Source organism: Clarias gariepinus, chromosome 26 (genome assembly GCF_024256425.1).
Source record: "Clarias gariepinus isolate MV-2021 ecotype Netherlands chromosome 26, CGAR_prim_01v2, whole genome shotgun sequence".
In the NCBI taxonomy this organism is placed as follows: Eukaryota; Metazoa; Chordata; class Actinopteri; order Siluriformes; family Clariidae; genus Clarias; species Clarias gariepinus.
This window is the reverse complement of record NC_071125.1, coordinates 14,273,041-14,297,657: the sequence shown is the minus strand read 5'-3', so window position 1 is coordinate 14,297,657 and position 24,617 is coordinate 14,273,041. Positions and strand designations below refer to the sequence as shown.

The 24,617-nt window shown below is 38.0% G+C and overlaps 1 protein-coding gene across 1 annotated transcript in view; it reads left to right on the top strand.

Annotated features, from left to right (window-relative positions):
- tmem108 (transmembrane protein 108) overlaps nucleotides 1-24,617 on the top strand; it is a 71,231-nt gene that overhangs the window by 23,065 nt on the left and 23,549 nt on the right. The window contains exon 2 of the mRNA XM_053488227.1: nucleotides 18,138-18,221. Coding sequence (XP_053344202.1) covers nucleotides 18,182-18,221 — 40 coding nt within the window. The 5' untranslated portion in view covers nucleotides 18,138-18,181. The remainder of the gene's footprint in view (nucleotides 1-18,137; nucleotides 18,222-24,617) is intronic.

The following is a 24,617-nucleotide window of genomic DNA, read 5'->3' as shown; positions in this document are numbered from 1 at the left end:
CACATGTACTCGTGAAAGAATAATACGGAACTAAAGCACCAAATCTGGTGTTTGTTTTTACATTGTACATTTGTGTCAAAAATGTATAAGACTTACTTTGTCAGACTTACGAAGGGAACCTTTGCTCCCGGGAACGGAACCTGTTTTTAAGTCAGGGACTTACTGTATCATTCACCATATATGAAGATAAATCTATATAAATTTACTGAATGTCACCTCAATTCCAGCTTATAACTCTACTTGAATAGCAGTTAAAGGTCTGTTGAAAAGCAAAATTATTTTAAAATCTCACTGAATTAAGAAATGTCATGTGATCGCAGCATTGATTTATGCATTCTCATAGAGGCCTTGAGCCTATTCCAGGAGACTTTGTGCATGAGGCAGGGTACACCCTGGACAGGGTGCCAGTCCATCACACGGCATATAAACACAATTACACACTACAGACAATTTGGGAACGGCAATTAGCGTACTCTGCATGTCTTTGGAACGTGGGAAAATGGAAGCACCCAGAGGAATAATAATTATCATCATTACTATTATAATTATCAGAGCAACATCTGATGTGAGATGGAAATTAGGACAAAAATGTTGTAATTTTCAACACATTCAGCATCACTTCTGGTGTAAAAATGGTCTGTAAACCCAGCAGTACCTGAGTTGATTTTGAACTGGAGTTGAACTGAAGATTATTGGAAAAGCATTATCATTCTGCCTCGTAAGCTTCGCCTACCCCTGTGTCACAAGTCAGCAGTGGACACATAAGGGTAAAAACTTCACGCTCATGAGACATTTCCGTTCCTAATGCATACCTCACACTAGCACATCATGATAGGCTGCATAAAATGCAATATAATATTTTCGCTTTAAATTTATGTGGACATAGGGCATGCTGAACACATAAATATTGAATACTAGGTCCTTAAAGGCACAGTGGTGTAGTGGTTAGCACTGTCGCCTTGCACCTCCAGGGTCTAGGCTCGATTCCCGGCTCTGTGTGCAGGTTTCCTCCCACAGTCCAAAGATATGTAGGTTAGGTTGATTGGCGATCCTAAATTGCCCGTAGTGTGTGAATGAGTGTGTGTATGTGTGTGTGCCCTGCGATGTATTGGCACCCTATCCAGGGTGTACCCTCCGTCCTGCCTAAGCCTCCTGAGATAGTCTCCAGGTCCCCGTGACCCTAAATACAGGATAAAGTGGTATAGAACATGAGATGAGAGTCCCTAAAGGTACAATAATCAATATTTTTTGTGGATTTTTTTGTTTGGAAGTCTTCTAGCTAAATCTAGTTAAAATACCCTACATTCAGGGGTGGAGCTTTTTGTATATGGATGGACATGAAGTTCGGCTCAATAAGTGAAACAAAAAAAAAAGATGACATGACTTTGTAGTATTTACAGCATCTTTGTTTTCCTTTAGTTTACCTTGTCCATATTTTTGTAAATGGTGCTGTTGATTATATAAAAAGTTTGAGCATGACATTAAAAGAGCTTTTACAGTTAGTGATTGTTGCATCACAGATTATAAATGGCAATGCATTTGCATTGCAAAATAACTAAGAAGTCCTGTCCGGGGACTTCAGATGCACCAGGAAGCTATACAGAATAAAGCAGATGAATGCATTATTCATAACACTGAAATATTGACTTACTTTGTCTCAATTCCAGTTCTTCACAGGCTTCAGGCACTGGTGTCAGGAAAGCAATGAGTGTATTGAATCTGACTAGTGTTGTTGGACATAACCACTGACAAAAAGCTAAAATGACAGCAGAAAATCTACACTTCAGCGTTATTTATTTGCCAGACCTTTTAAAGGAATAACAGACATCTTTCTCTGGAGTAGAAGGTCTGAGCACCAAGTGTGGCTTCAGTGTGGAACAGAACAGAGCTAATTAATGTTCAACCATCTTATTAGCAAATGATCAATTTATTAACACGTCATTGTTGGGCCTTTGTGAATCCCAAGCAGTTGGTGGTTGTGTGTGTGTTTAGGGGCAGTTGTGGCTCATTAACCTCCTGGAACCCTGCATCCTCATATGGAGACATTACTTCAGTCGAACCTGCTATTCTCATTAGTGGAGACTTTAAACCATCATCGAATGGTAGCAAAGGTGTAATACACTAATTAGCAGAAACACGAGAGGTTGTCAAACTCCGTTTTCTGTTCAAAGACAATGCTGAGATTTTTATATTTATAAGGTCATTAGGTGCTACTTAAATATATAGGAAAAGTTAAAAATGCATACGAAATTAAGGGTCAGGTCTTAAAAGGTTAGGTAAGGCATCTGAGTTACTGATTGGAAGATTGGAGGTTCAAGCCCCAGGTTACCCAAGTGGCCACTGCTGCCTGCATGTGCACAGGAGAAACTTAATTCAGAAATATTTGTCGTAACATTCAAGTCATACCTCAGTCTCTAAATCACAGACACTTCCTTTATCTTCTCAGAGATGCTACAGTGTGCATGTACATTATAGAACTGCTGTAGTTATCTATAAGCATCTTGCTTACACTTTTATCCAGATCAACTTACATTTATCTTATTGTACACCTAAACAGTTGAAGGTTAAGGGCCAAAGATTGGCAGCTTGGTGATGCTAGGGTTTGAATATTTTTTGCTGTTGGAATTAACTTCTTACACACTATTCTTTTAAACTTTATGTGACTTTTATGTTTCCTATTTGATTAAAATCCCTTTTTCTTAAAGGAATTTTTTTTCTACATTGCCATTGATAATTTGGATCATATTATGATAGTAGTAGTAGCAGTATTCATTTAACATTACATAGTACTTCAACTGTAATCAACAGTTTCCTTTCGAGTCTCAGAATGTTGGCATTTTATGTGTTTCAGTTGTTATGGAATCTTTAAATCCCACTTTAACTGTGAAATGTTACAAATTTTGAGACTCATTAAAAAAAGTTAATGCAGTTCAGAAAAACATTTGGAATTTCCTATAAAAATCACCTTGTGAAGGATTTACCAGAACACTGCACTCCTCCCATTACGCAACGACTACCAACCATCAGGAAGTGTGAAAAGCAGTTGCATTGTGTTTTCAGGTTAACACATCCTCTAGAGTTCTGATCAGAAGGTCAGGGGTTCAAGCTCCAACACCAATAAGCTGCCACTGTTGGGCACTCAAGCAAACCCAGTAACCCTTACCAGAAACGCAACATTGGTCAGTGCCAAAACAAAAAAAAACTCTTTATATGGATGTCTGCCGGTGTGTGTCAATGGGGAAGGCTCCAGAGATTAAAGTGTGTATTTGTGTGTTTGGATATACAGTAACATATACAACCAAAGGTTTTTTTTTAATGGGAATTACATCACAAAATGCTCATTTTGTTATAATTTGGTCATAGAAACAACCGAAAGCAAACATAAGAACATGATTGTATGTTTCTATGGCTCCTTTGCCTAGGTGACCCATATTTTATAAAGTCATGTTTATATAGTTGGTTAAAATGAAATAAAGACTGTTTCGTTATATTGCCTAGGTTGTGCTGAAAAAAAAAAAAGATATACAGTAGGACATTATCTATAACACAATCCTGACCCCTATATATATATATATACTGTAGATATTTGTATAGAGAAATACAAAATAAAAAAGTCTAACATGTTTTGTATTTTTAGTGTGTACAGTATTCTCTCTGCCAGGTATTCTGGCAGACCCTGCACGCTGACCCTAAAACTTCCTAAAAAGCTAAAGAAATATGCAAAGAAAATAATTTACTGTATGTGCAATGAATGAAGGCAACAATCTTTAACTGAACTGATGCACATTAAAATGCGAATTTGTGTAAAGGGGATTGAATTGCTTGATACAAATGCATCATACAGTATTTTTCATTAAATACGTTTACACCGACTCTAATGTTGCAATCGGAATGACTTCAATCGAATTGAAAAAATCAATGCATGGAAATGTAGCGATTTAACCCGCTCATATAAATAAACAAATAAATACATAACAATTTCATAGTTTAATAACAATTAGTGATTATTATTAGTGCATTCAAAGGTAGAATATTCGGCACACAGTGTGTGTTTTGACATGGTAGTCTATTAGATATAAAATAAATCATATGATTTTTGTACTTCTCCATAAGTATATTTGTGCTATAATCAGAAAGTATATAAATCAATATAAATGAAATGATTCAATTTAATTAAATTTTCTTTCCATAGTGCTTTCAACAATGATCATTGTGTAACATTTTACAGACAATGACAATTTGAAGAAAAAAAAACAGTTTGAATGTGTTTCCAGTCCCACGCACCTTCTTTTCTTTTTCTTTTAATGTTCTATTTAATGAGAAAAGATTTTCTGGAAATTCAGACACATACTGCACAGGAAAGACTAACACCTGTGATGGAGGTCATCTGTCACGTTCTTTGTTAAAATTTAGCGCTTTTTTTTGGACTACATAGGATGTGCTTAGATCTGTGAATAAATCGTAATCTATAGAAAATTTCATGCATCACCTGCAAAGCGTACACACTCACCCATTAACATTTATATCCCAGTACGTGTGCATTAGGGTACATTAGAGTGCATTAGGGAGAAATGTTAACCCGATGTAATTATATCCTGCTTGTTTGTTGATTGATAGTGTTTGCATGGTTTTCTTGGCTGTAAAATGTGTTTTCTAGTAAGTAGGTACTCGTACGCCGCCACTTAAAAGAGCTAGTCATTTCTCTTTAGCATGAAGTTCAGAAACTCTTTTTTTACTGAATGCAATTTTCTATGTCTATATGTCTACCTCCTGCATGAGATTCTGCCTCATTTTGGATAAAATAAATCTAATGTGTAACTGTTTAATCCAGTGCTGATACTGAGCTCAACCAGGAGAAATTCAGTTTTACACAAACAGACAGTACACAGAATCAATCGTACTGCATGCATATAGCTTTATGATAGCTTCCATCATGCATTGTGCCATGTCATCCTGAATGACTGGAAGCTGTGTTCAGACCGTTTGTATTCTTTCGTGCTCTGAAACTTAATAGTTAAATGTCCAACCATTTTCCACCTGGAGACCTTGAGACCCACTCATTGCATTCTCAAAGCTTTTTAATAAATGCAAATCAGTTGCATAAACAGCATCTCCATGTCAGGAACATCTGTACTTTCATTCCTTCTTTCAAGAAGAGCTCAAAATGTTCTCTGATGCATTCAGTATGCTTATTTCCTCCTTATACTGTATATTTAGCATATAATTGGTGCTGTCCAGAATAAATATTATAAGTTACATGTTCAAAATCACTTGTAATGGCATTGGAAAAGGCATCATGGCCAGAGGAGGTGATGAAGCGATATTGTCGTGAACGGCATGCTGGGATGCTAATGCGTGTTTAATGACCTAGCGCACAGCCCCGCAAGCCTACGGAGCGGAGGGGTTGATTGATGACATGAAGAGAATGATGCGGCAATCTTGGCAGTAGCCACAACTCATGCTGCCATCAGGGCCACTGGAAAAGCTGCCATGATTCAGCAGATTGGTGTAAATTCCAGTGCCAGCATGCTGTAGTCCTGAGATGAGCTGTTTAACCCTCATGCTGTGTTTGATACTTGGCAGGGGCTATCCCACTGACCTATGTCATTGCTCATTTTATACCCATACAGCTCAGCTTCTTATGTGCATTTGCGATAAGGGATCATTTAAGTCTAGGACCTATGTTTTAACTGCACACATCCATTTTACAAATTCATCGAAACGTGTATACAGTTTTAAAGTTACTTCAAAAGTCATTTTTGCGTAAGTGAGCAAAAATGTTTCATTAGTAAATAAAGTTTAATTTATAAACTCATTGGGTTTTCATTTCTTCTGTCCTCATGTGCTCGAGGCAGGAGGCAAGATGTGAGCGAGATAAGCAAGGAAAGGAAGCAACGTGGGGCAATTTGAAAAAAATAAAAAGGCATTTTTCATATAATCGAAACGTGAAATGAACCAGAAAATAAATGAGAAATTAAAAGAGAACATCTGTTGGCTGGGAGTGATTGTGTTTTCATGGTGGCTGTGATTGGGATCTTCTTGATGAATATGGGAAGAAAATGTGTCATGAAATAAAATCATCTTTTTGTTTTATATTTACAAATCCAATCTTATTTTTTCCCTTTTTATTATTCTCAGGTCAAAAGTACCTGAACATTTGTAATATACGATATACCTCTTTTGGTGTTTTAGTCATATCCTGATGTAAGAAGATGGGCACTACATCAGATTTTCCCTTTGTCAAATGTTTATATACTAATAATTTGTTAATCTTAAAAAATTTTTTTTTGGCTAGAATGACCATCCATATATATAGTTTATTCTATGTAAGGTTCTAGGGAACATAGGGCACAAGGCGGCATACATCCTGGATGGGGTGCCAACGCATTGCAGGGCACAAACATATACACTGACACCCACACCAAATCACACGCGTTGTACTAAAGGTAATTTTGGTAATTTGGTCCGTCCATGCCCGACTGCCATTCACCGACACACACTACAGGCAATTTGGAAACCACAGTTGGCTTAATCTGCATGTCTTTGGACTGTGGGAGGAAACCGAAGTACGCGAAGAACATGCAAACTCCATGCACACAGATCCTACTGTAGGTGGGAATCAAACCTCGACCATGAAGGTGTAAGGTGACAGTGCTAACCACTAAGCCAACATGCCACCCCTGGACTATGGTAGGCAACTGCAAACCCACAAAGGAAATCCACCAAGCATGGAGAGGAGAACATGCTTTCTCCTCACACGGGACTGGAGACAAGATTTACACCTTGGAGGTGTAAAGGGCTAAACACTAATGACCACTCCACTACTTATTTTAATGACTTGAATTACCACTCCATTACTTTCACTTTGTTGTCCTCAAGTCATTTTGTTGTCTTTAGGTCATTTCAGATATGCTTAAGATCATTGTTGCAACCAGGTTTTAACATGTCTAGGGTTGTTGCATCAGTATTTCTAGATGTTACTCCATACTCAATATGCCACTTACCCTCTCCCTAATATACCCATCGATGAAATAAATGTTGCATATATACCTTTCTCTAATTTATTTATGTCAATAAGCAGGTTCGATTTCACACAAAAATCTGTGTTCATCAGCACCAGAATTTTAAAATTCACTTCCAGCTACAGCCAGACATCTCTGAAAACTGTTTACCAGCCACCAAAAGGTGCATCATTTTCTGTACTCTTTTTCAAATGACATCATCAAATTACTTTGTCTTGTCTTGCTGTTGTCCCTCTTGGGCTTCAAGACCTAGGGCGATCAGCAGTGGAACCAGGTGTTCAGAATCTGTGCCATATCCTACAAATGGTAATCCCTGGCAGCTGCTTGTGTTGAAGCATTGGCATGGGCTTCTACTAAAGTAGCGCTCTACTGATTATAACCTTAGCTGTGTTTTTAATGTAATAAGGCAAACAAAATAATAAATCAGATTTTATGTTTTTGTAACAGTATAATTTTTTGTTGTTGTCTAATTTCTTTTTTAATAGTGCAGTGTTTTTTTTGTTCATATGATGCTGCCACTTCGGGGCTTCAGATTTGTGATGTTGTTCTTTAAAAAAAGCCTTAGCCTGTTTCCTCCGTACAATTTTTGTTGTTTTCATTGTTTTTTGGTAAAATGTCTTCCTTGGATGAGTCTTTAGGGGATGGCAATCTAGGATTCTTTTATTATTTATCCCTGCGGTTAATTGAGTTAATTTGTGCTTCTTTCCTGGGTAATGCAATGTCTGCATAGTCCCAAGATTCTTCTATTTGCATTAGGTCATTTAAAGATGCTCATGGCATCTTTTGTTTTCTTTGGAAGTTCCTCCTAAGTTGAAACTGGCCTTGTGAAGGTTCACAATATTTTTGGAGGTATTGGCTGAGGAGGTGTGAGTGGCACAGAAGGAAAGCAATAACCATCATCCAGAGATTGAGAGTTCCAATACTGAGATTAAGCAAGTTGATTGTCCATGCTCTAGTGCAGAGAAGGGCACCATACCTTTGTCCTTCATCGCCACTAGTTGAAAGGTGTCTATGTGCTAGATAGTGCTTTCGTTTATAGTGCCTTCGTTCAAGTGTTTTAAATTTGCCCCCAATGTTGCATGTTCCTCAGGTTCCTCAGACTTCCTAAGTTATTTTTTTTTTTTTTTTTTTTTTTTTTTACATTTAGGCATTTGGCAGACGCTCTTATCCAGAGCGACTTACTTTTTAACAAAAAAAATTTAATCTCATTATACTTCTGAGCAGTTGAGGGTTAACAGTGGCAACTTGGTGGTTGTGGGGTTTGAACCTGGGATCTTCCGAACCGTAGTCCAATGCCTTATACACTGAGTTACCCCTGGTTGTTAGCTGTCATGTGATAAGGAGACATAATTAAAGAGTGGAGATTGCACAAGACCAAATTGACTTGCCAAAAGAAATGTAGGATAACAGAAAGTGCATGCACATGTGAAAAACTGATCTAATCTAACTAGGTATATACAGATTTCTGGTCTTAACCGTAATCATAGCCCATGCTGGGGCTCAATCACAGCAGATACACTGAGGGGAACATAATGAAACAAACACACAAGACTTGACTTGAACTGAACAATGAATAATAAAGAAGATATAAAAAGGCAAATCCCTAACTAACACAAAACACGCAGATTGAGGACTAGAACAGGAATAAAAATAAAGATGAGTTCAGTGTTCAAAGCAACAAAAGATGAACATCTACAAAATCTAGAATAGTAACAGTGCTGCACTTTTTACACTTTGTTCTTAAAGGGACATGCTTTGATTTGATTGAACCTACGGTTTAATTCAGTTTTATTTTTGTATCTTCTAACCATGGTGATTGGCATTAAACGGCTTTATAGAAATTCATGTTATAAATTTGACAGAGGTGATGGTGATAAAGAAAAATCATTGAGGTGACATCAGATATAAACTTTCAGAGGAAACAGACTCAAAAGGTGTCTGTTGAGTATCTATGCACATCTGGACTTCTTTAACTGTATGCTACTCACATGCTAATTGTGTTAAAAGGAATTTGAGTATGAGTTTCAATCAGTCATTTTAAAATTTCGTATAGTTTTAAGCAAGTCTATTGTATCGCATTAAAGTTTTTATCTATTCAATGACGCCGGCTTAAGGGCCAACTGTTCTTAGCCATTACAGTCTTAAGGCTGAAGACCCACAGCCATCCTTATGCTAATGTGGTACACAGACAGTCATCTCATTGTGATTTTTAGGCCGTTCATATGGGACTATCCTCAGGAAGGATCAGGCAGGGCCAGAACGCAGAAGAAGTCTGGATCATTGGGGACTTAGAAGTAGCATGTATAGAAATACGAGGGGTGTTCAAGTCAAATTGGGACTTGTGATGACATTTCTCGTGTAAAACCGATTGATATTTCCAGAAGCCTTCAAGTACAGTAAAGTAATGTGACTATTAGTCGCAGTACAACATTTGAATGGTACGAACGTTTTAAAGAAGGCTGTACGTCTGTGAATGCCGATCCTGACTGAGGTGGTTTGGAGCCCACTGTCGTGAGTTTAGTGAGTGGAATGTCTGATCCTTGAAAATCAATGGATAAGTTGTTGCCAACATCTGGAAGAGACACATCACATCATTCACGAACACCACGTGCACATTACAGGAAGTTGGTTGAGATTTATTGCCAGAGTCCTGACCTCGTGGCAAGCCATTTCCACATGTTTGAGCCATTAAGTTTATTTATTGAAGTTTATTAGTATTAGGAGGATAACCCCTTGAGATGGAACATCTCGTTTTCGAGGGGGTCCTCAAAGTTCTCAGATCGATTTAGTGATCTCTGCTTCGTGTCACGACGCGTGTTCAAAAAGTCCCCCCACAGTGGTAGGTTATGGGAAAATATTCCTTATTAGTCTCACTCATGTACTGTACTGTATTTATTTACTAAATCTCGTACAGTATCGCGATGTTGTATTCTTGTAATTCTCGCCAGGTTTAAAAGCGTGCTCCACTAGAAAAACATATTCTTCGATGGTACAACATACTGGTGGCGCCAACCAAGAGCTTGTCAACATACTACTGTACTACTACTCCACGCAGCTGCTGCGGCGAAACTTTATGAACGCACTATAGGAAAGAAAATATTATCTAATTTGTTTCCCACTTTATACATTTTTATTTATACGTACACCTTGCTATTTTACACATAGCCTGGCAGGATATTTTTGAATGTTATAATAACCCACAATACTTCCTGAATGTTTTTTTTTATGATCAGAAACATTTACACTTTACAAACCAGCCCAATGACAAAAAGGTCAATCCAGGGTTATCACATGGGGTCTGAAACCCAAAACATTCCATACAGCTAATCACAACCATGTAACCTTCTCATACACACACAGCAACAGGAAACACATGCACAGGGGCACTTTACAACCCTGCAGCTTATCAGCTTATCTACGGGTCAACATCACAGACGCACAGCTTTTTATGCTGGCCCTTTGGGATGAATTAGACCTCTGTGTTTTTGCCCCCACATCGTTTTGCTACGCTGTAATAAAACGGTTATGCTAACACCACAGGGGTTTTCTGCTACCCCCTTTTTTAATTAATTATTTTTTTAAAATAGTGTTCTTACGGGTTTTGAGATAGCTAAATGGGTTTCCCTACAATTGCTAAAAAAAAGGCAATTGCACATTTCCTGCTTCTTAACTTTACTAACCTAATCTCTTTGTTTATTTCTTCAGGAAATTCGCCGTATTAAATGTAACACTGCAATTTAGCCAAATGATGGAAACGCCATCCACAAGTGTCTGTGACAACGATCATTTAGAATAGACACCGAGCTAATCTTTAACCCTGTTGTGACTCGAGGATGTTGTTTGACGTGGCGTGCAGTAATTCTGCAATCGGTTCAGTGTAATTGGATTGGTATGTTCCTGTAAACAAGTTAGTGGTTGAATGAAATCAATAATATTGATCAGTCATCTGAGGTTACAGTAAACAGGATGCTGTGAACCTCCTGTCACTGCAACATATCAGCATTTACTTTACCTTAATGTATGTGTGTGTGTGTGTGTGTGTGTTTCCTCCACCCCCTGAGATGCTTTATTTGCTCCCAAAAAAACAAGAACAGTCATATTTTCTGATCTTTGAGATCTTTCATCATCAATTCCTGATTCCTTATATGCAGTCATTTATTGTTGAAGTCAGATTTTGATTTTATAAGTTTTCATTTAGTGTGAAAATACTGTAGCATCTACGTGTTCAGTGGTACTGGTGGTAGTGGTAATAAAAACATAATCTGTCTAGTGAATGTGAGTATTATCGTATATAACCGGACTCACACTCTAGTAATGCAGCATACAGTATGATAAATAGAGAACTATAGATCTTCAAACAGAACAATGGTGCATTTTAGTGATTTATCTTAAAGCAGTGAATGGCTAGAACAATTAATTTCTACGTCTCGGAGAATAAGCAGATTTGAGAACTATTGCCATTTTCATGAATAAAGATAATAAATCTGTTCCTGAATGACTTTTATAGACCTTTAAAAATATCATGAAACAAAATAGTTCACCAAGGTTTGGATAGGACTGTGAATGCAAACATAACTAATAAATTTCTGTTAAAAAATGTTTTGACTTAAAGGTCCTGAATTAAATTTTAATATCTTTAGCAAACTGACACAGATATGGGGCAGTGGTAGTTTTGGGTGTTAAAGCTTTGAGATATGGATCGTAAGGTCTGTGGTTCAAGCCCCAGCTCTGTCTAGTTTGCTCCAGGGGCGCTGTATCACGGCTGAACTGGTGCTCTGACCCCACCTTCCTAACAAGCTAGCATATGTCAAGATATATACTGTACTATGGAAAAGTCTTATTAATATAATTAATATAAGTTCTGTAGAGCGGGGGATGAAAAAAAAACCCCAAAAAACTATAAAGCCCAGTAACCTGTAATTAATGAAACAAAGTCAGTATTTGGTGTGACAACACTTTGAGGACCCTTTAGTGTCAGGTACAATCTGTGCAGTCTTCTACCCTGTTTTTTTTTTGTTTTTTGTTTTGTTTTACTAAAAATTTATGGTTGTTTATATAATATTTTTCTGTAACCTTTTAGTTTTTTGGTGGCATACTCATGTTCCAAAATCAGAAGTGTTGTTGTTCTGATTCAATAATTAAGTAAAAAAATATATATATAAAAGTATGTAATAAAAATACAGAGTACAAGACTTTTACACCTTACCGTACATTATTGTGCAGTAATGTCTATGTAAGAAATAAAATTTAACTGAACCTCAGGTCTCAAAGCTCCTCCAAATTGTTAATGTTTCAGCTGAACTACCTCTCAGATAATGCATTGTTTCATACCTCAAACTCCCTTTTGTCTATTTAAATGAGCTCCTGCTGAGCCACTTCCCCCAGAGAACAGTAGAGCTGAGAAACAAGCTTCTTACATGAGGTCACATTAGGAGAAAAATCCAACTGGCTTGCTTGGAAATAAAAAAGAACAAGACGCAGGACTGTGATTACAAATTATTAAAAAGTTTATTTTGCAAAATAGGTTCTCTTTAGGATCTCCTTTAAGCTTTAGTAGGATAAAATATCTGCTTAAAGGAACTTAACATGCACCATAATCAATAACATAATTAGTAATCATTATAATAATAATAATATGGAGTTGTTGGATTTCTTAATTTAATTTATTAAAAAAATTATTTGCTGTGGATAGGCATGGACTGTAAGAGTAAGTCTTTTTAATTTGCCTTGCAGTTGCCATCATGAGGAGATCCAAGTATAGTCTTCTGTTAGCGTTGCCATGGCGACTAAAATGTGGACTCTGCTTGTGTCAGCTTCCATAAAGTGATTTGTCAGCTAGCATAAAAGGACCTGAGACTACAATATTCTTAATGTTATAGAGCAGATTGAATGGTTAAAGCAGGGGTGAAAGAGGGTTAGGTAGTTGCTCTGTTCCCAGAGCCACACTTTGTGTGATAAGTGGCAGGGTTCAGCTGAAAGGGCAGGAGGGATTGCAAGGACACAGCAGCAACACTGAAAGTGTACTGCCCTTTGTAAAGGACAGTAATTATGGACATCATGTTCAATGTTTTTAGTTATTCTGGAAACTAAACTGTATAGCAGTATTAATCATCATTAACCTTGAACCATTTTATCAATTTTTTTTTTATCAGAATGTATTTCATATACAACGATCAGCCATAACATTATCCCCATCTTCCTAATATTGAATAGGTCCCCACTTTTTCTAGCCCAAACAGCCCTGAACTCTTGAGGCCTGGACTCAAGGCATGACTCCACAAGACCTCTGGAGGTGTCCTGTATGATCTGGCACCAAGCTGTCAGTAGGAGATCCTGCCTCCACAGATCGGACTTATTTTTCTAGCACATCCCAGAGATGCTTGATTGGATTAAGGCCGGGGAAATTTGGAATTTGAGAATTTGAGTCATCACCTCAAACTTCTTGTTGTGTCCCTCAAACCATTCTTGAACCATTTTTGCAGGGGCCATTTCCATCAGGGAATATTGTGTCCATAGAGAGGTGTACTTGGTCTGCAGCGGTGTTTAAATAGGTGGTACATTGCCCCGAGTGTCACACTGCTTCAATCAGCTTGATTTATTCTATAGTGCATCCTGGTGCCATCTTTTCCCTACAGTAGGTAAGCAAAGCATTTGCACCTGGTCATTCATACTGTATGATATAAAAGAATATGTGAGTCATCAGACCAGGCCTTCTTCTATTGCTCTGTACTTAAGGGATGAAATTTTCACTTTCTGCCTAATATATCCCACCCAATGTAATGATAATCAATGCTATTCTCTTCCCCTCAGTAGTCATAATGTTATGGCTGATCAGTGTATATTTATATAGTATTAAAACACATGCTATATTCGCGCCTATTATTTATGCATGAATTCATTTATACATTAGGAACACATACATTTTTTAAACCTTGGGGCATTTTGGAGCTCCTTTGTCACCTACAGTACAGGCATATTTTTGCAGAGATGGGCAGTAATTCACCTCTAAGAATTTTGTTGTGTACATACTTACATCATGCTGTTCCTGTGTCCTCTCTATTCACAATGACTGATGTGTCTATCCCTCTAAACCTATTCTAGTAGGTGGACATGACTCACAACTCTCTTCACTTCCCACACACACACACACACACCCACACAATCAGCTTTGAGTCATCTAGCACTAAACTAACATTATTGGTGAGTCATTAAAGAGCTTTTCGGCAGGTGAGCTGTGATGACCCTCAACTTTCGTCAGTCTGAGTGATAATGTGACTCTCTCTTTCTTTCTTTCTCTCTCTCACACACACACACACACACACACACAGTTTGTACTTTCTCTGAGTTGAGTATAGTACTGGCATGTATGCTTTCTCACAGTAATTGAGGAGTGTGTATTGTTGGCAGCGCGGGGGAGTATACAGGATGATCACTGTTCATGGCGATTACACTGCAAAAAAATGTCAATGTGACTGAATGGGGTTCTTAAGCTAGCATGGCTTGCTTGGAAGACTTTTAGTTTTTCTCTAAACTGTTAAATCATTCTGCAAAAGACTATTCAACAAAAAGAAAAGACAAACAAATCTTTCTCTGACACAAGTACACTGTGTTCCAAATTATTATGCAAATTGGATGTAAGTGTCATAAACATTACATGTTTAGTTTTTAAATTAAACTTATGAATGGTGTTGTGTCTCAGGGCTCTTTAGATCACTGAAATTAATCTCAGACACCTACGATGAGTAGTTTGCCAGATGAGCCCAATTAAAGAAAAAGTACTGAAGGAGGTTGTTCCACATTATTAAGCAGGCCACAGGTTTCAAGCAATATGGGAAAGAAAAAGGATCTCTCTGCTGCTAAAAAAACGTCAAATAGCGCAATGCTTTGGACAAGGTATGAAAACATTAGATATTTTACAAAAACTCATCGTACTGTGAAGACATTTGTGGCTGATTCAGAGCACGGACAGGTTCGTGCAGATAAAGGCAGAATCAAGAAGGTTTCTGCCAGACAAATTCATTGGATTAAGGGAGCAGCTGCTGAAATGCCATTACAAAGCAGCAAACGGGTATTTGAAGCTGCTGGTGCTTCTGGAGTCCCGCGAACCTCAAGGTGTAGGAACCTTTAGAGGCTTGCAGTTGTGCAGAAACCTACTATTTTGCCACCCCTAACCAATGCCCACAAGCAGAAATGGTTGCAGTGGGCCCAGGCATACATAAAGACAAGTTTTTAAACAGTCTTGGTTACTGATGAGTGGCGTGCAACCCTGGATGGTCCAGATGGATGGAGTAGTGGATGGTTGGTGGATGGCCACCATGTCCCAACAAGGCTGCGACGTCAACAAGGAGTCATGTTTTGGGTCGGAATCATGGGGAGAAAGCTGGTAGTCCCCTGTAGGGTCCCTGAAGGTGTGAAAATGTATTCTGCAAAGTATGTTGACTGACCACTTTCTTCAATTGTACAAAAAGAAGAACTGTGCCTTCCGTAGCAAAATCATCTTCATGCACGACAATGCACCATCTCATGCTGCAAAGAATACCTCTTTGTCATTGGCTGCTATGGGCATAAAAGATGAGAAACTCATGGTGTGGCCACTATCCTCCCCTGACCTCAAACCCATTGAGAACCTTTGGAGAATCCTCAAAAGATCTATGAGGTGGGAGGCAGTTTGATTCAAAACAGCAGCTCTGGGAGGCTATTCTGACATCCCGCAAAGAAATTCAAGCAGAAACTGTCCAAAAACTCACAAGTTCAATGGATGCAAGAATTGTGAAGGTGATATCAAAGAAGGAGTCCTATGTTAGGATGTTTTTGATTGAAATTGTTCTTGATTTCAGTAAATATGACCTCCTAATGCTGCAAATTCAACAAAAGCCCATTTTCAGTTCTTTACAACCTATAAAATGTTTTAACTCTGTTGTGCATAATAATTTGGACTAATTATGAAAATCAGAGAAAGATATCATTTGCGTAATAATTTGGAACGCAGTGTAAATGCCTCTGTGCAAAAACATAGGTCAAAACAAAACCCACACTAAATTGTTTGCTAGCTATAGTAGCTACAGCTTAGCTTCAGCTACAGCAGTTTAGCTTACTGAGGTAAAAGTGCAAGTCAGAGCAGGGGTTCGCTAATGTTTCTTAACCAGGGATCATTTAACTGTAAAATTCACTCCACAGACCCCCTAAAGCACATTTTTATAGACATGATCAATTTATTTAAATAACAAGCTCATTATTCAAATGCCCACAATGATATTTTTAAATAAGCATATTAATTGAAGGACACATTTGGTTCAGGTTAACATTGTTTACTATATATGCCTACATCTTAAGGTTTGAGGTAAACCTATTTAATATAGCTGACCAGACAAGCAAGCTAATACATTTAAAAGCTCAATAAGAAATATCATAAGTTGTTGGATGGCAGTAAGTAAAAACCAAGTGGAAGAGATAGGGGAAGCCCATATTATTTTAGCGAGTTTGGATGATATTCCCAGAGAACAGATTAAGCAGAAGATCGCCAGATATTTTGGATGTGGTCTGCTATAAAGAAAAGCAATTTCACAAAAAAATTTAAATCCATGCCTGTAATCAACTTAAGTTTTTGCCTAAAAAAGTTTTTTTCTTTCTTTTGATTTTGCCAAATAACCGAAAATGTTATAAGAGTAAAAACTCCCTTTGTTTTTCTATATAATCCCCTGCTAGACTTCCTAATGTTTGACTAGTGCTTGGATACCATCAAAGTTTTCTAAGTACACTCGGGACCATGATCAAACTTCCAGCTTCACGTCTGAAATGCTGGCCCTTACTTCTTTAATGGCCCAAACAAGTGAAAATGGAAACGAGGTCAGGACTGTACAGGGGATGTGGCAGTTACTTCCCGCCAAGTTCCTGTAATTTGCAAGTGGTGTTCATGAATGACTGTGTGTAGAGTTCCCACAGACAGACCGTGATCCTTACGCAAGTAAGCGACTGCATGTTCTGAATATTACACATATATTGACTGTGTTTTTTGGACCCGCCTCACTGAGCCCTACATATACCTCTATTCGCATAATTATTTTCATGCAAAGTATGGATTAAGGTAAAATTAAAATATATATTTTTATATATCAGTTTGAACTTTTAACCCACTTTTTTAGCCTTGTTGCAGACCATCTCTTTAAAAGCGCAGACTGTTCCACTGTTATTTTTTCCTTTGCGGAAAGCCGCTGTTATATTTTAGCTAGCGTTTTCCATGCTGTGCACATTTGTTCATCCCGGCACTCACACAAAGAAATTGAATTTCGAAATCCCTAGTAATCTCATAATCGCCAGTTTGTTATTTGAGCCTTAGCATTGTCTTTATTGCAAAACAGTTTAATGCATGTAATATTTACTATTCAACCTATACGTATTTAATGTAAACTGATGTGAATGTTACACAAAGGTTTTTTCCAGTCTAACTCAGTTGTTCATATATCTGTGAAGGGACGGCTGAAGATGGGTTGTGAATGTGTATCTTCCAACCAGAGAGACATAAATCCTATTTTTCACATCCGCCAACCATTCCATATTTCTTATAAAGTGGGTCCAGTTGGAGAGTGAACCTGAGTAACTCAAGGACCCAATGACATGACAGACGTGACACTTTGATTATCAAGATTACGTGCACGTGTATACACACACACACACACACACACACACAAAACAAAAAAAAACAGTTGAGCTCTGGAGATGGATGAAAGCTGTTTGGGTTTGGGTTTGCTGTTATATAATAATGTGGCTGCCTGCCGAGAAGATTAAAATGTATTCTGCTGTAAACTACATATATCGGAAATCGACAGATTTGCAAGAAGAATTGACAGATGTTTGATTTCTTTTATCTGTAGTTTGTGATGTTATACATCTTTTACTACTTCATTCTGTAGCTGTCAGAGAAGCAGCCTGCCTGGCACATGTGCTTGCTGTAATGAGTGCAATCACATGTCGTAATTGTAATATTTGCTGGTATCACTGACTGATATTTTCCATTACCAATCTGGCTTAATGTGAATTAATCAAGACTACAAATTGTGATTGACCATTTTGTGTGTGTGTGTGTGTGTGTGTGTGTGTGTGTGTCCTTGCCCATAGAGAACCATGACCACTGTGGAGGAAGAACCGGATCACATGATACCATGAAGAGAAGCCTGCAGGTCCTGCCTAACCAGCTGCTGGGTACGTCTGCCATTTATAACTCGTCTCTGCATAAGCAATTCATTTAGACTGATCAGACATAACATTTAAAGGCTGGCAGTTGGTACACACAGGCATAGCCTTGGATTTCCATCACTATGTCACCAATTTATATATATATACAAAATTATGGTATATATATATATATATATATATATATATATATATATATATATATATATATTGGCTGGCCTTAAAAAAAAGTAAAAAAAACAAACCAAAAAATTTACTGAGCAAGTAGTGAAGAGGCTTCCGTTGGATAATTATTGCAGTGATTAATATGGTTGAGCTGGCAACAAGTTGATACAGTGAGCAGTGAGCAGCTTCTCATTTCTTAAACAACAGAGATCAGAAGCGTCAAATTATTGTCCTGCATCAAGAAAAGAAACAGAAAAACACATTATTTAAACCTGGAAGGATAGAGGTGAACAATTGTCTTTGTGTGCAGCCTTTGGAAAAAACACTTATTGCTGAGGCTAATCAGCTTTTAAAAAAAAAATGTTTTTAAGGCTTCAATTTGCTAGAAAGCATAAACAATGGACTGTGGAGCATGTGGTCTGATGAGTCCAGATTTATCCTGTTCCAGAGTGATGGGGCATTAGTGTACATTCAGGTGATGCACCCATTATGCCTAGTGCCTAGTCTAATGGGGCAGTGTTATGATCTGGGGTCGCTTCTGTTGGTCAGGTCTAGGTTTAGCAATGTTATGTACTCGATAAAAATGTAGTTAACTGACTCCCTGAAAATACTGAATGACCAGGTTTTTTTTTTTCTCAACTTTCATCAGTGTTATCCAGGTCACCGGTGTTAGTGTTGTGGCTGATCGTTATATAGTCAATCCTCTTATGTGTATTACTTTGTCAAAAAATGATATGTTTATTTGTTCAAAACCTTCCGTAAAAATACCAGGAGAAGTCTAAATAATAATAAAAAAAAAAACTAATACAATGTTTCCAAATTAGACAAAAAGTGCTAAACTTTGCACTTCCTGTCATTCAACATTTAGCATTTCTACTTTTATACTGCATTTGTTGTGATCTGTTGCACTCTAGAGTCTGTATTACTTCCAGTATTTTAACAGCAGTGCTTGGCTGCACACACACACAACACGAGCCTGGCACACATCCAAAATTAAAAGTGCGAAATGGGTCAGGAACACGAGGTCAAGCGATGATGTGTCTCTTGGAAGTAAATTCGCTTTTAGGACATATTCTGTCACTGGCCTTATCTGTGTTATGAGAATGTACCTGCAAAGACAGCGCCTAAGAGCTAGCGATTGAAAGAGACGTGGGCCGAAGATTAAAATGAAGTGACGGTACATTTTCTTTGGTGCAGAATGAGTTTGGATGTGGTTCACCACCTAAAGAGCTCAACAATATTTGTTATTCATGTATGCATTGCATTTGCCATCTGAGATGTGCTTTTAAAGCAGCTACTGAGACTCACCTAGAGTTCAGGAGTAGTTTTTGTTGCGAATAAATAACACCGTTTTTACAAAACTAAAAAAACAAATGGACTGTAAATGGTTTACAAAAAAATTAATAAAATAAAAAAGGGATCTATAAATAAATCAAATGAAATGCAAAGATATATATAAAAAAACAAGTTCAAAAATCAAGAGACATGGGAAAGAAAGAAAATATGTAGTATTGTAATATCTCACTAAAACCCGAGTGACTCAGATACTTCTGGTTCATTCTTGAATTTCAATGTATGTGGTTACACTAGCAAAATATTCCTCATAATTAACTAAAGTGGTTAGCACTGTCGCCTTGCACCCACAGGGTCTGGGTTTGATTCCCACCTGGTCTGTGCAATGGGTTTCCTCCGGGTACTCAGGTTTCCTCTCATAGTCTAAAGACATGCAGATTAGGCTAGTTCCCATTCCCGAATTGCTCGTATTGTGTGTGTGTGTGTGTGTGTGTGTGTAAATGTTGACCGAAGGTCCCATCATGGTTTTAAAAATAGGAATAAATACAACGATCACCACTGGCCTCCACAGTCCCTAGTTGTCCCTCCATTTATAAGGAGGGTATTAGTTTAAATCCTGATGATGTCACAGACATTCTTGGCTCCAAGAGAACAAAAGTGACGCTGAGTAGGAAGGATGACATTTCCCTCATGGCACACATCCATGAGGAAGCTCATGGATACAGAACAGAGATGTTTCTTTAGACTGTGACTTACAGTAGCATAAGCAGTGGCATTGCTGCACATGTATTAAAAAAAGCACAAGTTAGCTTGGGTTCACATTAGAAAGCGGGAAGTCACGTATATTATTAGGGCCCAAGCACTATGATATCAGCTCTCTAAGGGATTTCTCAAACAGTTCAGCCATTAATATAAATACATCATATTAAGTGATGAGTGACATCAGCATCTAACACCTGCGCCATCACCACCTGGGCACACCAGATGATGCCCTAAATTTATGACGAAAAATGGCTTAAGACTTCCTGCGTAACATCATATTGAGTAACAATATGTAACACATATTTAATGACATCAGTGTCCAGGACATTTTAGAGGTCTTAGTGTGCTCAAAAGGCACACAGGTTATGTAGAGCACCCGGCCGACGAGGGCTTTTTGGAGGTCTTAACATGCTCAAAAATCACATAGGGTGTGTGGAGCGGCTTTGCACGGGTGCTTGGGTCCACTCATCGCTGTTTGCAACTATATTCTCGAGTTTGTGTTTTGTGGACATGTAGCAACGGTTGGTTATTTATTGTAATCGCAAAATAAGCTAACTGTCCTAGCTACATGTAGTGGCCTCTAATTTAATCAGTGTATGATTGAATATAGTGAAACCACAGTTACAAGATTTTCTGCTATTTTTCTACATCATGAGAAACTAACTGCAGGCACCCAGCGGAAATGCTAATGCTGGATAACCACTATGTGTGTGTGTGTGTGTGTATGTATACTGTATGAGGGCTGTACTTAAAGTAATGCAGTTTAATAATGTATTAACTACTGTAGGTTGTTAAAATTGCTCATATTGGTAGAGTAACATTCCCTCTATACAATGCTACAGCTCAACATTCTGTTTAAAACAACAATCCTCTTTAAAAGTCCCCTTTGTCTCAGTTGATGGTCTCCCACTGCTCTCTAGACTGGTAACAGGGATGACACCATTCACAAGATCACAAATGGATGACAAAGTTTAAAGAAGGGGGAAAGCAGCATTGAAGACAAACCACACAGTGAGAGACCATCAACTGGGTTCAACGATGGTGCAAATGTGTCACTTGTGATATTTAGCAGTACTTTTGTAAGTAATAGAAGTAGAGTTACTCTATAAACATGTGCAAGTTAAATAATGTATGTCATTTCATTAAACAATTTTCCACTTTTGCTCATCCGACAGGATAATGTTGCTTTTGATAGCTTGATAAAATTATGTTGAGACAGCATTGAATGAATGACACCAAATGCAATGTTCCAAATACAGGTTTTTTTTACCCTTTATTAGGAGCTTTTATGTCGATTACATACATTCACACAACGTATGATCCTTTCAGTTTTTACCAGGTTTAGAATTCTGTTCAGGGATTTGGATGGACACAACTTCCTGCACACAACATGTGTATCTCTTAGCATTGCAATGTTACCTCGGAAATATTACCATTAAGTGCATCTTAGCTCCCAAATTACTGTGATGTTAAGGAACCTGCACAACGTCCTAACTGCATCACGTCCATTTTCACGAAAAGGAAATCTTTCATTTTAATCCTTTTGGCTTTATTTTCAGTAAATTGCTGTCATCCAGTATTTATCGTGGCTGTTGCTGTTATGTATGTGCATTTACTAAAATCAAAAACATGTTACTTAGTGCTAAAGTGGTAAACAGAGTTTGGTGTTAGACTACCACTCTGGCCATCGGTTTGCTTTTAATATTGTTTTAAAGGCGGGTCTGCAACATTGCATTAGGGGCATTTGTTCAGCGTAAGCCCCTTAACGTTGTTCTAAAAGTATTTCATCACACAAAAACAACCTACTGTACCAACGTTGTCCCAATGTCTGTAACGTTGTTCAGTTAACATAACCACAATGTTTTGACAACCAAAAATGACTGCTGGTCAGGAACTAAAGGTGAGAGTGAGGAATGGAAGAAACAACAGACCTCACATGGCATATGGTGGTTCTGGGGATTTATTTAAACCAATTATTTGCTGTTGAATGAATTTTGGGGGTAAAGTGCTCGCCCTATCATCTGGAAATCGCAAGTTTGATTCCCAGATGAAGCTGTAACCTCTGGCAGCTGAAGGTCTAGAGGGAGCTGATTGGCCGAGCTCTCTTAGAGGGGATGGATGAGAGGTACTTAGTGCTGTCACAGTAATCACAACTCTACAGCCAATCAGGGGCGTCTGTGAGCCCACGCAAGCGGAAGGAGCGGATAGCGCTGTCCTCCGAGTGTGTTACTCCGCCCCAGCAGTTCGAAAAGATGCGGTCGGCAGGTGTCACATGATTCGGAGGAAACATATGATAGTCTTTGGCCCTCCCGACTGAGTGGTAGTAGTAGCTTAATTTGGGCGCCCCCTAGTGACGGGGAAGAATCGGACACGACTAAATTAGGGAGAAAATCGGGGAAAAAATTAAAATAGGAAAATGAATCTCAATTTCAGTGACACTCATAGTTTAGAAATAACTTGGCTGTGAATCTTCACTAGATAATTTATACAGTTTTTTCTTAATAAAAATATTGTTTTTATTTAGTTCAGAATATAGTTATACACACTTCTCATTTAAATAAACATAAAGTGAGTTTTTTGGGATGTTTCTTGGAAAGATGTGTAGATGACAATGTCCCACTTTACCAGTTTCTCCCCAAAGCTTTTGCATGTTCATCCAAAAAAGCATGTCTTATCTTTACTGATTCTTTAAAGTGAAGTAAGTCCGTGATCTCGTCATTGTTTCCTTGAAATACAGATTGTATTGTGAGATGCCTTTGCAAAAATGCTTCTCGTGGTACATTAAGTAGCAATTTAAACTCAGCACATCGAGTTCTTATCTCAGATACCAACAGTCAAAATGCGACAGCAGGATGCGATTGCACTATCATAGTAAATAATTTGATTTCTATACCATTCAGTACTTTCTTGGCTGTGCATGCACAGTGCCTTAATCAGCAAGCACAAAGATTGGCAACATATGCAAGGACTTACTTAGGTCTTTTGTGTGTGTGTGTGTGTGTGTGTGGGATGGGGGCGTGGGGGGCAGTCCTGGTTGCGTAATACTGTTTTCTTAGCTGTTACACTAAAGCTACCCAAAAAGAGTGGTATAAACTTCCTTGAACACATACCACTGCACGTCCTGTAAGATAAATAACAAACATCTCAGCATTCCAGTGATGTCAATTAAGCCAAACTAAGCGTCTCAGTAAACAGTTCATGCTTTTCTGCGTGTTTTTGCTCTTCGGTAGCCATGTTAAGGGAATGCCATGCAGGAATGATCAGAGCTTGAAAACACAAACAGGAAGACATTATCAGATGGGCGTATCACTTCTCAGCTTATCTTTAAGCTCACATCTGTCCCACCCTGACCCTCCCGCAACACAGGAAGTGCTGCATCTGTCCCACAATTCTTTGAGTCAACCCCTGTGGCCCAATAAGGGAACAGTGGAAAGGATTGTTTGTGTGATTCACTGTAAAGATTTTTTTGTTTAAATCCCAGAATAATATCACAAATTCTGTCTCCTGTGGAATTTGTGTTCCTGTGGGTTGTCCTTTGTTTAGCTTTTTAGCTCAGAAATGTTCAAGAAATGTTTAAATATATTGGATAACTAAAAGAGTTGCTTTTCTAGCCTCAGAAAAGAAACCTGAATCAGAATGTAAAGCAGGAATGATTGAATTCTCTCCCTCTCTCTCTCTCTCTCTGCTGCAAACAGCTGCAAACAGCTTTGTTTCTGATTTCAAACACCTGTAGCATTATTAAGCATGTCACATGGGAAACGCAATTATGCAAAATAGTATTATATTTACGCTTCAAATACTACATACCACTGTGGTTATAGAGCGCAATGCCATGCAGAAATGCAGTGAAGTAAAAGTACAGATATTTGTTTTAGGATGTAGTGGAATAAAAGTAAAAAGTATCTTGTAATAAAACTGCTCAAGTACAGATACAGTAAGTGCGGTACCAAAGCAATTTTTTAAACAAAGTAAATGTTTGAATTTCCATATTTTACAAATTTTAACAAAGTTATCTTAGGCCAAGCAAGGTGTTATCTTAGGTGTGTCTGTTAATACTCCAGTTGAAATTTCTGCTGAAAAATCATAGTAAATGGGCTATTGCTGAGCCTCCCTGCCAGAGAACAGCAGAGTAACGGAACATGCTGGGGGGAGGAGCTCTTCTTTAATGAGGTCACATTAGGTGGA